This window comes from Lepeophtheirus salmonis, chromosome 9, assembly GCF_016086655.4.
Source record: "Lepeophtheirus salmonis chromosome 9, UVic_Lsal_1.4, whole genome shotgun sequence".
In the NCBI taxonomy this organism is placed as follows: Eukaryota; Metazoa; Arthropoda; class Copepoda; order Siphonostomatoida; family Caligidae; genus Lepeophtheirus; species Lepeophtheirus salmonis.
Window position 1 is genome coordinate 21,498,485 of NC_052139.2, and position 17,929 is coordinate 21,516,413.

Consider the following 17,929-nt stretch of genomic DNA (forward strand, 5'->3'; position numbering starts at 1 on the left):
CGTCATGACAGCTAAACTGCTTTTCTTCGCAACATTAATCAAATTGTCGGGGTGAACAAATTACTTTTTGGTTCCTTTTTTAACAAACTGCTGAATGATATTATGTTTATGTATGACCATAATTGCTTTATTATATGGCAATATTCCCTCTTTAAAGAATATTAATAGCTCCTTCGAAAATGTAATCCTGCGGACACAGGACTGACACAAAACTATTAACAATACTTTTTTTATGAGTTACATATCTTTCGTTTATAAATACAAATTTTGCATAATTGAATTAGAAAACAGTTAATTATAAACATTAAAGTCACTTTCTTAAATGATTTATAGCCAGAGGCTATAATTTTTAATTGAATTCAAGCACACTTGTACATACTATACAATCTTTGTGATTTCTCTTTCCTGTATACGTCATTTAATAATAAGTATGAATGAAGGATCGAAACCTTTCCCTGTTGAAGTACAATTTATACCTATAATTAATATGTTAAAGTTGTTGTATATATGTACATTTACAGAAGTGCATTCGTGCGTAACTACTTAGTTTTTTGTACAACAGCTATCAAGGCGTTGACGAACTAAATGCCTCTTTCATTAGGGAAAAGCTATAATATTATTATATCAATTAATTATTATCAAAGTCGCAGATTTGCATTCATACATATTTCCTGGTTTTGGTATATGTGGCCCGTCAATGAAAAAGCAAGCCGTAATCTATTTTATCGAAATTGAGTTTGGATTTATGGTCAACCGTAGGGGATGGGGGTAGTGTTGTTTTCGTCTTTATTTAGGATCGTAGTGTAGTCCAGTCCCACTTGTTGGTCTTTAAAGAAGGTGAAATCGATCCCTCGGACGTTAATGAGGGTGTTTTAATTATTCCGATAAATAATTGAATAAATTATATAACAAAGTAAAAATATAACATTTTTTGCAAGATATGTACAATAATCTTAATACATATTTCTTAAATTATATCTTATTTGGCTTAATAAACCATCCATATTTCAAATTATCAAAAATTCTAAGCACCAACAGTTAAAAATGTGTCTCAATGATCGACAGTCCTAAGGTCCTATCGACTGGACTGGACCAAATAAGTAAGAATTTTTATGAAAAAACAGAATTGATTTTTTTTTTCGAAATTTCTTTTCTAAAAAAGAAGTAATTCAATTTTTTTTTACTAAATTGCTATAACCAATACCCTCCCCCACAATATATATATATATATATATCAAAGGTAATAAAAATACAAGGTTATGCCATAACGCATGTACGACTGTTGTTTGACATCCACCACGCTTTTAATATAGACGTCATAGTACATAGATGAGTGGTTGCATGTTTTGTCAAAAACTGTTTTTCTTGCCAACAGTCGCTACGATACATCAAATTGAAAATTCTAAGAATAGTGACGTAATAGACTATAAGTGGTTACGTGTTTGGTCAAAATAGACCTCTTTTGCTCAGTAGTCGGTACTGAAAAAGTCATATTCAAAAATTCTAGGAAGCCCGATAACATGATGGTCTAACCTTGTGTTTCTATTAACCTTGATATATATATATAAACCAGCAGACGAAGATTGGATTACATTTTGTATTCTTCGTCGAATTATCGACAACTCCTATTTTTTATTTTTTCGGGTATGCTGAAAATTGTTTTTTGAGAAGAAAAAATTGATAATAAACATTTAAGAATAAGAAATTGATAGATATTCAGATTAAAAAGTGCACATATACGGGTATATTTAATTCTCTTCAATCAAAATAAGTCTATGATTGAATTAAATATGTCAATGAAATATATAGCTCTTCAGTACAAATGAAAGTTAATATGATTCAAATACTTGTTATTAAGTATTGATAACACTTCTATTGTAACATATGGTGCCTTTTAACAAAAAAAAACCACGGTATAATAATTCCTATCAACATTGAGTGTGGATTATATTTATGTTCTTAGCCCTTCCTTACTGAAAGTGGATTTTCTACACCCCAAATTTGATATAACAGCTTATTTGTTTAAAATAGATTTTAATGCTGCATTTTTATTTTTTGTAAAAATGTATTTTCTGGGAACTATTTGCAATTTTTAATCAAGGTTTGGGGAATTAATTTGATTTTTTCACTTTTAAGTCGTTCTTTTACTTTGTATTTAAAAAAATGAAAGTATTCACGTTTCTACAAATGTAATATCAGCTGTTATTCCATACATCACACTCAATCTCATCAAAGCTATTGGGAACGTTTTTAGTTCCAAACGTTCCTTCAATGTTATGAATCTTTTATAAAAGTGTTTATCTATAATGAAATTATAATATTTGAACAATGATGTAATTAATCACTTACTATACTTTTTGATGCCCAAATCTAATTTTGTTATGATTAAGAGGCGCAATTTTGAGTCTATATTAACTGTGTATCAAGAAATAAAATTTGCTTAATATTTGGGTTAGCAGTTAACCCTCGTTCATTAACTAAGTCAAAAAAAGGATTTTTACTAACGGAGGGTTAAATGAATTATCGTTAGTTTCTATCTACAAATGCTTCTTGTAACCCCTTTGGATGTCTATAAATCTATAGTCTCTTAGATCAAATAAGGCTTCTAAACTATAGCTACAATTCTTGGGTATCTTAAATCATCCCGAAAATAGACTTAGACTTTTTTTATTAGGATACATGAGGATTTAGTAATGATTAGTGATGCTAATCATTATTATCGCCTAATTTGCTTCTTCTTTCTTTTTTTTTTTTTTTTGAGTTGTCATTCTTCACAATTAAAATTTTTCGAAATGAATTGATTTAAAAAAAAATTAGAAATATATTGTCAGTTAAAATTTGATACACATTACTATAACTTTTTTGATAATTTTGACATAGAAACATTTTTATAATAGGAAATTTGTCACTTCAAAATTGTCACAAGCTGCAAATAAATAATTGACAAAAAACTTTTTTCTTTTCGACAAAGTTGACAATAAGGTTTTAGTCAGAATCGGTTTTGATATATTATCATCTTAATCTGGTGTTGATGTGTAATTTTTATGAAATTATCGAGAGAATGAAAATACAAGGGAGGGGAACGGAGGGGCACACCCCCTTCTTCCTTCCTTAAATCCTTTGAATAATTAGTGTTCGACTAGATTTCTGAAATTAAACGCCCTAGTAACTATTTTATTACGTTGTGACTGACTTTCTATGTGTCTCACAGTGTCGTTGTGTGTTGAAAATAGCTATTGATATACACATATGTTGCGTTGACATAAATACATTAGTGCCCAAACATAGGAGGAAATCCCAATATATATATTTATACTTTATATATGTCCTTCATGCCGCTGTGAATATGCAGAGCAGCCGCTTTATCGCAGTGGCAAGTACAGCCGAAGTCTGCCCTCCCATTTTTGTGGGTGCTACCGAGGGACAGAGAAAATTTCGGCGACAACATTGTTTTCACTCAAAACGGAGCTCTGTGACATCGTACCACTAAGACATATGCCTTCTTAAGAGACTACTCTCTGTTGGAATTTTGGGACCTCAATATGTGACCTCCCTCTTCCTCCCAAGGCGAACCCCGTGGACGACTCTATCTAGGCACATCTGGAAGAGAGGGTCTGTTCAACTCCTCAGAGGAGTTGTAGTATTTGGAGGCTTACATCAAGAAGGAGTCGACCGGACTGGGGTCTAGCTACATAGTCAAGATCTGCAAGGAATTTAAACATCGTGTAGAGGCAATTTTTAGAACTGAGGGCTCACATAACGAATAAAAATTGTGCCGAGCAATATTTTCTGACGATTTTGTAAAATAAATGGTCCACACAAAACTCTAGTTTTAATTTTACTCTTGAAAATAATAAAAAGTGTACCACTATATAAGATGAACCCTGTATTTTGCAATTTGATCTCCATAAAGTTACGAAAAAAGGTCAAATTTTATTGTGAATCAGTTTAAATTAATTTTATCTAAATACTATAGTGAAATTCTATAATTCATTTCATTTCATTTGTAGTTCCTCGCAAATATCTACCACCTGTACTGGAGCAAATGGCCCTTGGGACCTCCCTTGTGGTCATTCAATTCTTGATCGGGCTCGTGTTGACGGGACTAGCAGGTTATATCCTTATTTGGTCGCCGACTCTTTTGATTCAGGACATTCCTCATTACTCTGGACTATCTGTAAGTTCATAATACGTGTATTTATCTTACTAAAACTAAAAGGGAGAAGGGGGTTGTTATAATTATAAGTAAATTTGGGGGTTCCAACCTACTCATTAGCAAAAAAAAAAAAAAAAGTAGTCTCATGTTTTGATATTTTCTTTGAGTCATTCTACTGTACCTCGATGGGCTATTATGTCTAGTGTTGTATAATTCAAGGTTCAATTGTATGCATGAATATGTACTACTAGGCTTATTTTTGCAAATTCATTTGCAAAAAATATGAATTGTTGTGTACAAAAATGATTAATGAAAAAATGCAATATAATACGTACTATGACACTTTGTCTCAGTTTTATAGGGTCACCCTGTGGGCGGTAGGCTTTAACTTGGTTCTGCCAACTTTAAGATTATTAAAAAATAAAAAAATATGGATTTTTACATAAAAGTTTTAAAGATACATTTTAAGACTAACTCGCTGATCTTTTATTTCCTTTTTTGAGTCATTGAATTAATTCCCTTTATTATTTAATATATATTTAGCCTTTAAAGTCTGTATCTGCCTTGGTCTTTGATTATAAGTTTAGTGAAAGAAATTTCATTAGAAATAGAAAAAGATATAGACTGTTCTAATAAGATCAATTCAAAAATGAGTTTTATCCTTGAAATATTGTCCTGGTCTAATCTCAAATTGGCAACAATATTTAGCGTTTTTGAGGAGACTCTTATTTTTATCAATTAAAGTTCGTACTTTCAGCTATCAAATGAAATACTTTTAAACTTATTAAAAATTTATTATCTTGAAGCTACGAGCACCTGAATAAAAATTACCTACTATCATCTTTAAATAAGGATAAATGAATATAGGAAAAAAGGACCTTTACTTCTTAATTCTAAATCTCTGCTACAATAATTAAGTTTTTTATGCCTTGCAAGGATTGTAGTAAACTTTTTAATAATATTCCACATGCCTTTATAGGTTCTCCCTCTGTGGGTATTTTAAAGTTCTTTAGTTAAACTAAGTAAAAAAGGATTTGAGCATGGTAATACATTTGTTTCAAAAAGTATGGTATCGTTCGGGATTTCCGAAATGAAAAGATGAGTCTCATCGGAAACCAAGGAGAAGAAGAAAGCTCCAGTTAAAAACTCAGAAATGTTGGCTCCAGTTTTTAAATAGATACATATACTCAGTGTTTGGATTAGAGGCACTGCAAGTCTTTCACCTTCGATAGCACTCAAAAGGGGGTTAAGAAAAAATGTTCAATAAACTCAAAAGAGTCTTGCAACAAAAGACATGAGTTTGTTTCTTTCCTGGTGTCAAAAGTGGCCTCTTTACTCTCACAAGGCTATTTCCAACCACTTTTTTTTATCTCTTCCATGTGCCCTCATGGACTTAAGGGGATTGACCTGTTCTATATCAATTTCAATTACTCAACTTTCATTAATTATGAAATTAGTAAGTGTTAAGAGTTCAATGGACCACCCACTATAGGCCAGATGTGGACAATATTAAATAAAGAAATTCCATCTCACATTATTTTATTGTCAATATCATTTTTGACTTCTTTAAGTGAAATTTTGGGCAGAACAGAAGAGTTAATAAGAATAATTTGTTGATGGTCATTGGCAATAATTCATCAAACAATACAAATATAATCAATACTCTATTTTGATAAAAATGAATTTAGTTTGTGTTCCTGCTGACAGGCCGCATATACATATATATTTGAGATATTTAAGCAAATTATAGGCTTTGTATACAAATACCTCCGAATAGCTTAAATATTGAATAATTTTAGCTATAATTTACAATCTTTATTTGATTTTAGAGACTTATATTGGCCTTGATATAGCCCTTTTCAAGTTAAATAAGTCAACTTTACCTTCTTTTATTGCGACTATATATTTTGGCCACTTTAAGTGCATATTGCGACACACCCAAAAGGTTGATATGAATAACGTGCTATTCTTATAAGAATGCAAATATAATCCACCCTTAATTTTGAGAAAAATCATTATATCTTGCTTTTGTGTTGACGGACTGCATATCTCCACTGCCCACCTATGCATTTTTGTATGACCCATAATCTCAAATGAATATCTGTCTCAAATAATGAGAGTTTCTTGTAACAAAAAAAAAAAATTGTTCATTTGAAGCATGAAATTGCGAATTTTTCTTCTTTAGTTATTGTTATTTTGAATGTTAGCCTTAATTGAATACTTCTAGTGGATTGGTAAAAATTTCTCTTCTTTTTTTTTGTTTTTTTAATAAAACTATATAATTGAACTCTATATGTAACATGTTAACATAAAAGCAGCCTGGAATAGTTTTCGTGAAGATCGATCAGTAGGATAAACTAGTATATTAAATGCCGTTCTTTGAATAATATAAACAATTTGTGATGTACCAGTTCTTAATTATTTGTGCACCCATAATGGACACATATACTTACAAATACAAACTCTGTTATAGACATTACATTCATAAATCGAGCTCATCGATGTTCATGAATAAAAATACCGAAAAAGACGGATTCGTACACTTTTACTCCCGTACAATGTATACGGAAAAATAATAAATCATGTTGGATACAAGAAAAAGTCGTAGTGCCTTACATAATGAAAGGGGATTTCCTCCATTCTCATCTCTCAGCCCACGGATCGACCTCAATCCCCCCCGTAATCCTTTATGAGAAAAAAAGCGCTACAACCTCCTTCACATAATGAGCCCTTCCATCTGTTTTTATCAAATTCTTCTCTTTTGCCATCCTGTTTTTATGTTGACACGGTTCATATGTTTATAATTTATATTTTTAAATTATATTCAAGTACATAATGTTTTTTTGTTTTTTTTGTAGCATGCATTTTTTAATTTTTACTCCTGTTCTTTGTAGTCAGTAATATATGTTCTTTTTCTATTCTTTTCAGTTTTTACTATCAGGATGGATTGGTATCATGCTTGTCATATGTTGTCGACATCATTATCCAGGAACACGTCATGTGGGCTGCGTTTTTCAAGTCAAATCTCATTATATAGTAAGTCAACAAACTCTAGTCTTGTGACTTCAGGTTGGTGTATGCGCATAGACCTACAAAAGGGACGTCAGGGACCTCAGCGGATTTTTTTAAATTTGAATAGTTACTCTCACACCGGGTGATTAAAACTTGTTTTTTGAATCACCCGGTGTATGCATTGTTGGGCTTAAAATAGGCTGTGATGTCCCTAATGTCAGAGCTCCTGTACGTTTATGTGTGTGGGGAGTGATGGAATAGAGCAGGGTTTCTAATCTTTTGCAACAGAATGCATGCCTGGTCCATTGTCATAAAAATTCCAAGGCACGCCTTCCCAAATAAATAACTACAAAACCTTAAGATGCTTACACAGCAAATAATAAACAGACTGTATATATGTTTTGCACCAGTGTCTGTTGTTATGATCCAAATACAATTGAGAAACTTGGAGTAAATAATGGATTTTGCAAATAATGAAATCAAGTTGTGGTGGGATGGGTGAAAGGCCGACACGCAGAGTAGAATTCAGTGTCATCCTTCCCTATAATTTTGTAACAGTCATAATTAGTGTTGTGTTGGTCCTTATTTAATTGGTCCAATCCAGTATTAAAACCGGTCCTTAGGACTATCAGTATTTAAGACTTTTGGTCCCTAGGAAAGTTAGTCCTTGGGACCTGTCCTTGGAACTGTCGTTACTTACGAATATTGCTCCTTCGGAAATTGAGTCTTTGGAACTGGTTTTCCTAACAACGTTGATGTTTATTTATCCGGATAAGATATGTTCTATATGTATTAAGAGCATTGCACATATTTTGCAAAAAAATATTAATTTTATGATTATAATACAGTATTATATAACGGAATCATTAAAAAAAAACAGTCAATGACGTCGAGAGGGATCGATTTTACCCTTTCTAAAGACGGACAAGCGAAACTGGACTGGATTGCAATATAAATTTGATTGCCCGTCTTGATAGAAAGGGATATTGACTGACGACTACTATCCAAAATGAAGTGTGAGCTGAAGCTTCAAGCTACTGTCTGGTGATAGTTCCATCTGTTCCTTTTTTAACAAACAATCAAGAGAGTTATGCCATCAAAAGCAGGATTCACAAAGAAATGCTCTCAGCCTCCTTCAATAGCCTTGGTTTTTCAGAGTTTGGTATTCATTTAGAAGGAGAACCAATTTTAACCAAAATAAATACTTCAGATACTCAAGTAATCAGAGCCTCTGTACTTTCCTCCGATTAGCAACATCCACAAATGTTTCATAGATAAAATTAGTACTTAAAAGGACAATTATTCTTCAGACCATTTCGTCACAAGGATATTTCCCCTGAATATATAAATAAATGAGGTTTATACGTACGGTTTTTTTTTTTTTTTTGGTTACATTGTTCCTTTGGATTTTTTTAATCAAAATAAGAAATGTGTATTACTTTAAAACGCAATAAATGATTGTTTTCTGGCGGAAAAAGCATGGAATCATGCCCCAAAATTTCAATGTGCACCATGAACATCTCACTAACTCAAGGATTAGAACCAGTCATAAAGAAGGTAATAAAATTAGAATAATTAGAAAAACAAAAATAAATAAAAACAGCTACGACTCGAATTACTGTTAGTAATTATTATGAGACATGAATGACTTTTAATAAAAACATTTAATGCATTTTATTGTTATTTTTAATATTTTACATGTTTTGATTTAGAAAAGTCAAAAGGAACATCAATTTTAACAAAAAAAAATATTTAATAACGACTTTTAAACTTTATTTATTTATATATAAAGGCAAAATTGTTTTCAGGCAAAATGTCCTAAGGCGAAATCGGTGTTAAGTCAAAATATCCTGAGGCAATATAGTTTAAGGTAAATTACCGGGCACCCTAATATATTGAAATTTCCAGTCAAACCCCCACATTAAACCCAAAGTCACAATCCTATTAAAACATATCATGCATTGATCCATTTTCTAACTTATTACTCTTCTTTTCCAGATCATCAACGTCATTATATCCGTACTCTCTATTTTATTTGGCTTTTTAGCCTTCATTTTTCATTTCCTTCACCTTTACTTCCTCCTTCGTCGACCCCCCCTGTACAGAATTTCCTCTTCCACTTGCAGCCCCAGAATGGTTAGATAAAGTCATTGACTTAGCTCAGGATCGCCGTCCCATGACCTGTCGCTGTAATGAAGCTTTTTTTGGATCCAAGCTTGAATACTCTGGACTTACATGTGAAGAAGTACATGCAATCCTTCCAAGTATACTTGGATGCTCCGGAATACTTAATTTGGGAGCTTGTTTGGCAGCTCTTTGGTTTGTAATACTACTTGTGCAGAGTAAAGGTAAGCCCCCATCGGCTCTCAGCTCCTCTTCCTCTAATAATTATGGGGGATCTAAGCGACGAAGAATTAGCAATATAGATGCCCGCAATTCTATAGCCATTGACCGGAGGCGTAGAAGCGTTGTATGAGGATGTACACATTCATGGAAGTGGGATTGAAAATTCGGATTCTTAGATGTTATTTGTATCATGGAGAGATTCTTATACAGGCCTATACTTAGCTCAAAATGCCTCTGGGACAACAATAACGGAGTCTACATAACAAAGATCGCTTCTTCACTAAAAAACAAATAAAAGAAAATCGTCATAAAAAAAAACTTAATGCTGTATGCGTGATTCCTTTTTAACACGTTTCAGAAAGGAAAAAAATATTCCAAATTTATGTGAAGAGTTGTTATTGCCGTTCTATAAAGTCTAAATTAACTCAATGGGGTCTGCAGCATTTTATACCTTTGGTGAAAAATGTATATTTTGAAGAGGTCTAATGAAACGCACAAGAACTGTCCGCAGAAGGTTGGTTGTAAGGGATGTAAACCCCCCCCCCTCCCCCACCATTAAGAACTTTTTTGATCTTTCTAGAAAATTTAATATTTGAAATTATTTTTTTTCAAGATTAAATTAATTTTTCAAATTTTTTCACAAAAAAATAAAAAATTTAATTTTCTGTCAATAGCTACGGATTTATAATTATTTTTCCAAAAAATTGAATATTTTAAAATAGAAAAAATAAAATGATTTTTGAATTTAATTTTCAAAAAAAAAATCCAACTATAATTTTTTAGAGTACCTATGGATTTTTGAAATTTTTTTTTTTTTCTAAAAAGTTAATTGTGTCTAAAGAAATGTAGATTTTTTGTATCTAAAAATTAAATTTAGTGTGATATCTGTGGGTTTTTTAATTTTTTTTCGAAAAAAATTAATTTTTTGTAAAATTGATTACCCAAACATTCAAAAACTAGGTCCCTCTTAAAAAAATATATCTATTTATATTTATCATTCTGCGGACACCTCAGTGAACAACACAATTTGTTATCTAATATTTATTAAATGAAAGAGGGAATTGAATAAAAACAAGCATGTAAAGAATTTAAAAAAAAATTATAAGTTATTCTTGTAGTAGAACTATTTATTTTATGTCCTCAGAATAAAACTAAATAAAAGAGTTATTTTAATTCCTTAGTACGATTTTTTTAATTCAAGTTCCTTTTTCATTTCATAACTAATAGTAATAATAGCCTCTATTTAGTAACAAAAAAAGAAGTTAAGACAATAAGAGTGTACGTTCCCTGTATAGAGTATTCCTTGGACTAGGGCTCTTTGTAATTAAAATAAAATTAATTGACTAGACAAAATTATATTGTGAAATAAATGAACTATTTAATATTCACTTACCAAAATAACTTCTTTGTTATTTCTTGAGTAGACTAATATGTATTTCCCACGGTTTTTGTACTTTGTGTAGATATTTAGTGGTATAAATTGGTTCTATGTAAATGTATTTTATTTTCATCACCTTTTGTTCTCTTTTCACTTAAACGTCTTCAAATCACGACAGGCAAACCGATAGAAAAAGGTAATTACTAGTGTAGGGTTGTGATTTAAAAATCAAGGACCTGCCTGGGAAAAGATGTTTTTTTATTTTAAATAAACAAAAATGCACTTGGGCTGAAAAGTCCCAGAATTTACACATAGATATTCATATTTTTAAAATATTTTTTTAATCACCTTATTTTCAGTTAGTACTAACTTTCAAAAGACAGTGTTTTTTCAAAAAAATGCCTTTTCTTATAATTTTGATAAAAAAAAACATTCTGCATTGATATAATACAATCCCTACATTTATTTGACAATGATAAAGGAAGAAAAAAGAAAAAAAATCGCAGCTGTTTTCATTTTTTAAAACATAAAAGTCCGAATTAGCAACCATTTTCGGAGAAATTTGCTAAATCGTCGAGTTCTTTCCTGATTAAACCTTCCAAATTTGTCGGAATGTATTTGTTGTTGCATCTACAAAACTAAATTATCTCCTGTAATTGACTGATGATGGCCTCCATCTTAAAAGCCATGGGGGAGATTAGAATCAATAGCCACTACTAACTAATCAGTTTCTGACATCGAGACTTTTAGATTTTCTTTTATTTATAGTTAACATATTCGTACTAAAGGACTTATCTTATCACACTCGTAGAGAATGTGTACTGACGTTTTTATTTTCTTGCTACATTAGTTGCAATTTATTCTGTCAGCCTCATTATTCGATTTATTCGTATAAATTGATGAGGTACCGATTCTGGAGCAGAGCCATTTTTGCTTAGATAAAGTTAAAGAGTTTTAAAACAGTGTTTTTGTATGGATTGTCAAACATACGGAGACCAAGTCTGTCCACCCCTTTGGTCACCAGTTTTTTCGCTGAGGTTCCCCCAATCAAGTAGTTCCGTTCTTACTTGTTTATTTTTTAGTGTCTTCAGAGCTACGAAAAAAGGAGTTGGTATGATGACAATCTATTTCTTAGTTTGTGACTTTTTGTGAGGACGCTACGGTTGTTATTTCCGAAACAATTGATCAAAAAAAAAATTCATATTGTAGTAATTGATACTGCTTCTTGATGGGAATAACACCATTCATGCTAAGCAATGGCTTGAAAAGTGTTGAAGGGGCTCCACTCCATATAGCGAATAATGATAATAGTATTTTTTTTTAAACCAATTTTCAAAGAATAAAAACTAGTTTTCTTTATTAAGCCCCGGACTTTTCAGCCCGTATATATTTTAGTTGGCAGCCCTTTTTCAGCTATTTTTATTAATTGAGTCAATTGTAGGATTTAAAGCAGATGTAGGTGCAACCGTGGTACAAACTCACTGCGTTATCAACAATTTAAAAAAAATTATCAGAAAATAGCAAAACTTTACACCAATTTTTGTGGACTTTGAGAAAATGTAGAATCTTCTTTGGTCTTTCTAATAGTCTCAGTCTACTCTGTTCAGAGATAAGATGTATGGTTGACCTCCTCCATGATGGTGCACCAATGTCATTTTGGATTGAAAATGATCAAAATGTATACCACTAGATAAGATCATCCACTTATAAAGAGTTTTGATATTCACCGAAAATCAATACTATAACCTTGACCATTTAAAGAATGCTTTTAGAAAAAAGAGGAGCTTAGCTGTGATGAAGTTCCATTAGACAATCTACAGGACGATGATACGAGGGATATAAAGGAATAAAAAAGGGCATAGGCAAGAATAAAATCGATGTCGATCATATCTTCTACTCAGAGTCTCACGAGGACTTAGAATTATAACTCTATAGTAAATACTATTGACAAGTGTTGCTAATTTGTAACAATTGGGCATGTTAAAAAAAAAAGAAACAGAAAATCAACGGGGTAATTCAGACAATTTCTATTAGCTCTCACACATATATGTTTTCTCTTTTCAAGCATCAGGGGCGTCAGTAAGGGATTGGCTGAAGGGGGTGTAGCCCTAATCCAAATTAAGGAATTTTTCATTTGTATTAGAAAATTAAATATTTGAATTTTATTTTCCAAAATTTTAATTTTTCAAAAAAGATAATTTTTTGGGAATAGCTGTGAATTTTTGAAAAAAAAAAATTGAAAAAAATTAATATTAAAAGGTTGATTTTTCCAATATTTTTATCCAAAAATGTAATATTTGAAATTTTATTGTTTCCAAAAATTTCGTTTTCAATTTTTTTTTTCCGAAAAAAAAAATCCAAAAATTTAACCCCCTACCCACTGCTCAAAAAAAAAAAAAAATATATATATACATTATCCTTCAAACGCCCCTGAAAATAATAAGAATATCTTTGAAAAACAAAAATAACCTTCTATTATGATATTTTTTCAACTACCTTTGATGATCAGTAATAACGAAAATTATTAGCATGCTAAAAAAAGAAAGAAAAAATCAACATGGCAACCCTGATAATTCAAAGAGTGTTTAAGAGGAGAACAGCTTGGCTGTCATGGTGTTACATTAGATCAGCTACAAGCAGCTGTAACAAGGGAAAATGAAATAAAGAAGGACTTCGGTAAGAATTGTTTATCTTTGATTCTACTTAGAGTCTAACAAGGAATTTCAATTATAACTCCCCAACAAATCCTCAAGGTTACTACTCTCTGTCTTTCATGAGCACACACCAACACACAAAAAAAGTGGCGAGGTACACAAGGATTGGCATTGTTGAAAATAATATAATTGCTTGTATCCTAAAAAAGAAACCGAAAAATAACGTGGTAACCATGACAATTTAATTAATGTTTTATAAGTGAGCATCTTAGTTGTCCTTACGTTTCCTTATATTAGCTGCGAGAAGCTATTAGTGAACACAAATTTAGCATAAATTCCACTTTGTATCTAACACTGATATACCAATGGGGATCCTCAATTCTACTCCAGGTTCATGAAGGATTTACACTTACGAAGGTCGTTTGAAAAGTACGTGCATAGTGTGAGAGATGGCACTACTGGTGCATATTGATATTTAGTTTAATTAGAAGCCTCTCGTGGAAGAACAAACGTCAACTTTCAGCCAGATCAGTCTATTTTTTTCTTTTTGGCATTCGTTTGAATCGAAGAATCGGCCAGAAAGATTAAGGGTAGTGTTTTTTGGATTTACAATCAATAATCCTCATTGACTATCTGGAAAAGAGTAAGAATATTACAGGTGCATATTATTCATCGTTAGTTGATCGTTTGAAAGGCGAGCTGAAAGAAAAATCCCCACGATTAGCACACAATCAGCAGTTGCAGTCGCAAAATTAATGTAAATAAGGTTCTAATTCGAGATGCCCACAGCACTAGAAATCTCCTTCACCTTCACACTTCTGTCATCCATCAGCATATCATGGATTTTATCAGTCATTTCTGAAGTACTTACCACAACAGTTTAGCGTCACTTGTGCCCTTATTGACACTCTAAAAAATTTGAAACCACTTTTAAACTGTTCTAATCAAATGTGCAGCGTCCCTATAATATTTATCAATCTTATTTTTAGTATTCTGGGGCGTTTTGTCTTTCATTTAAGCAATATTTAGTCAAAACACATCTGTCTATGTAGCTTGAAGTTCATTCCTCAGAGGTTAATTCCAATAAAAGCAGCTTAAGAAATGACAATTCACTCCTTAGGTGTCCAACTCCCAAAAAAGGGCGATCTAAAAATTGAAACAGATCAGTATATTTGACTATATATTGAAAAAAAACACCCCAAATGTATCCAAACTCATAGTAACCTCAAAATAAAATTGGATTTAATTATCAAGTAGGTGATTTTTTTTTTACAGGTATGAAATTGTGTTTTTATTTGTAGATCATATCCTGAGTTATTTCTCTCCCTGGAGATCTACTCCCTCAGTAGTTTAGAGTTTAACATGTGTTCCTTACATAATTTAAGATATAAAAATGTTTTATAAGTGTCTCAAGAGATATTATGCAGTTAATCTACTTTCATAATATGACTAATGTGTAGTTTAAAGGTAAAGAAATTGGCCGTGAACGAAACACAAGGTAGATGATTTAGTATTACATAGTAGTATACTCTCATGGGTAATAAAATCAAGTCATTTATTTTCCTGTTCTTATACAACTCTATACATATATGCTTCATTTTCTTTTGCTACATGCAAAACATACTGCGAGATTTCATTAATATGACGACATTGTTATTTCTTAGATCGATCAAAAATGACTGAGGGGTCAATATAAGTACCTTAACACTAGAACGACGAGGGTATCATTTTTGATACCCATTTGAGATTCAATGAAATATTGTGAGAAACTTTTTGATTGTATTTGTTTATTAGTTCATGAATTCTCCTAATTCATTTTGTTAATCACAAAAAACTAAATTATAAATTAAAAATTAGTATTCGTTTCGTTGGTACAGCGAACACTACCTAGACAGACGTGGGTAGTATATTTGATACCCAATCATTTCAAATAATATGTTTGTTCTACAATTGTGTTTGAACAGGCTGAAGCAAGTTCAAACATGAATCTACTTCTCTAGATAGGAATCGTGTAAATTTCTAATATAAATATAAACGTAGATTTTTCTGAATTATCCATTCTGCTTCCACCTTTTATTGTGCAAGGATGTCCAAGAAAAAATTATCCATTGAAGAAATAAGACATTATCTTGAGTGCACATCGTACTCCGATTCAGAAGGTGAGGATTTCCAGTTGGAAAAAGATGAAGAATATCTCCAACCACCTCAATCAAGTTCTTATGATTCTGATGACTATTCTGATGTTTTTGACAAGCCTGTTGGTATGTAATTTTCTTGAATACCATTATTAGTTTTGCTATATACTAGATGTATTTATTAACAACTAGTTGGTGTATTTAAGATTTCAAGAAATGCGAGGATGTAATCAAGTGACTCAATTCCCGTCTTCTAAGAAACATAAATCAACCGACTTATTAGAAAAGTCAATGTATGTTGGCAAGGATAACACTATCTGGAACAAACAAATAGGAAATGGAGAAATTTCACCCCGTTTTAACCAAGAAAACATTTTGAAGGAAGTCTCTGGTCAATCATCATTTGCAAAACGTAACATCATTACTGATAAAACATTACCAGCTTTTGAACTCTTGATCGATAATTATATTATTGGTCACATTGTAAAAAGGACAATAGTTGAGGCTCGTTCAAAAATTAAGAATGATGTATGCACAACCAGCAAACGAGAAATACTCCAACTGATACTGCAATACTGTATACGAGAGGAATCTTAGCCAAAGGGTAGCCGACAGAAGTCATTTGGTCAAGAAAATTGGGGATCAATCTCTTTAGGAATACTATCCCTTGAGACAGATATAAGGAATTATTGAGATATATCCGCTTTGATATTCGTTCCACAAGATCACAAAGACTTCAAAACGACAAGTTCGCCTTCAATGGCATGGGATTGATTTGTCGAAAATTGTAAGTCATCATAAAGGTCAGGTGAAAATATTACCATTGATGACCAACTATTCCCAACAAAAGCTAGATCTCCATTTACCCAATATATGGCTAAAAAGCCAGATAAATTTGGTATAAAATTTTGGTTAGCAGTTGATGCATCGTCCAAATACTTCGTAAATGGATTTCCATACTTGGGAAAAGATTCTCAAAGACCAGCAAATTTGTATATTTGTACTAAAAAAAACAGTTGTAACTTGTAAAAAAATGCTAATTTCTTTAAGTGTTATTATAAAAGTTATGTTTATTTTTTAAATTAATAATAAATCTTCGGAAAAATAAAAATTAACACATTACTTTTAATTTTATCAACCACTAACATTTACAAATATTAAAAAATAAATGGGTATCATTTTTGATATCTACCGTCGTTTAAGGGGGGTCGTCACTATCCGTCGTTCTAGTGTTAAAATCAAATAAAGGTCCCCAAATATAGCTATGATTCTTGAGTTTCTTATCACATCCCACAAATTTGAATAATTACCTTATAACTTACTCAATTATGCATTTGAATTATTGTATTTTATGTAAGTATATACAAAGTAAAAAAAATAATTAGGATTTTCTTCTATTCTTGAATTTGGTTCAAACAATGTTTTTATTATTGCTTTTTTAACTTTGCAAAGGAAATGTTACTTGGAAATTAGTTTATGTCTGCGTCTTCAAATAAAGCAATATTTGTTTTTATTATTCTCCTATGGTGGCCCGTATTGACATGTAGTTATCTCCTCCGTCATGTTTCATGATTTATTAATACAAGTTTGAAGTAGATCTTCGTAGGAATCCTTGCCAAAATTAACGCAAACTAAGGGTTGGATTATAGGCATATAGTTGAAAATATTTGATGCAAATAAAATCATCCGAGTTACCAATTTTATTTTTTTCTTGTTTTGTTCAAGTTGCCCGTTGACTCCATTGGATCTATCAAAGGAAATATGTATTTTTTTATGTTTAGTAAGTCAATCTGTCATGTGTGGGTTGTAGAGTTGTAAAAAAGGAAATATTTTTGGATTGCTGAGTGGTCCATTAAAATCTGAACACTTTGAATTTTAAACTTCAACAAGATATAATTGATTAATTAACAATAAATTTTTAACGAAATTAATATTATAAATGGATGTGTGTAATACAAGGTCTGGAACCCGCTGCAGATGTACGAGTTCAGCAAATACACAAAGATGCCCTGAATTGCTTTCTGGAAGTGCCTGCAGAAGATTGATTATAGAAAAAAGACTGACAGTCTCAAGGACCGACAGAAAAAAGAGACAAAGGGTGAAAAAAAAGAGGAGAAAGAGAGAGAGAAAAGAAAAAAGTTATTTTTTCTTTCATTTTCGATCAAAACCAGCCTCTTAATAACGTCAGAGGGCAAAAAAAAAAAAAAAAAAAAAATTACATGTTTATTTTATATTTACTAAAGTTCAG

At 31.5% G+C, this 17,929-nt stretch overlaps 1 protein-coding gene and 1 long non-coding RNA gene across 2 annotated transcripts in view; both read left to right on the plus strand.

Annotated features, from left to right (window-relative positions):
- The window catches only part of LOC121124387 (uncharacterized), a 54,342-nt gene extending 43,427 nt beyond the window's left edge, over positions 1-10,915 (plus strand). Inside the window, exons 2-4 of the mRNA XM_040719541.2 lie at positions 4,011-4,177; positions 7,085-7,192; positions 9,167-10,915. Of these exons, the coding sequence (XP_040575475.1) occupies positions 4,011-4,177; positions 7,085-7,192; positions 9,167-9,313 (422 nt within the window). The 3' untranslated portion in view covers positions 9,314-10,915. The remainder of the gene's footprint in view (positions 1-4,010; positions 4,178-7,084; positions 7,193-9,166) is intronic.
- Positions 10,916-13,323: 2,408 nt separating this feature from the next.
- LOC121124376 (uncharacterized) lies at positions 13,324-16,802 on the plus strand. The gene is made up of 2 exons (XR_005866295.2): positions 13,324-15,807; positions 15,888-16,802. It is a non-coding gene; the product is annotated as an uncharacterized lncRNA (long non-coding RNA).
- Positions 16,803-17,929: the final 1,127 nt, after the last annotated feature.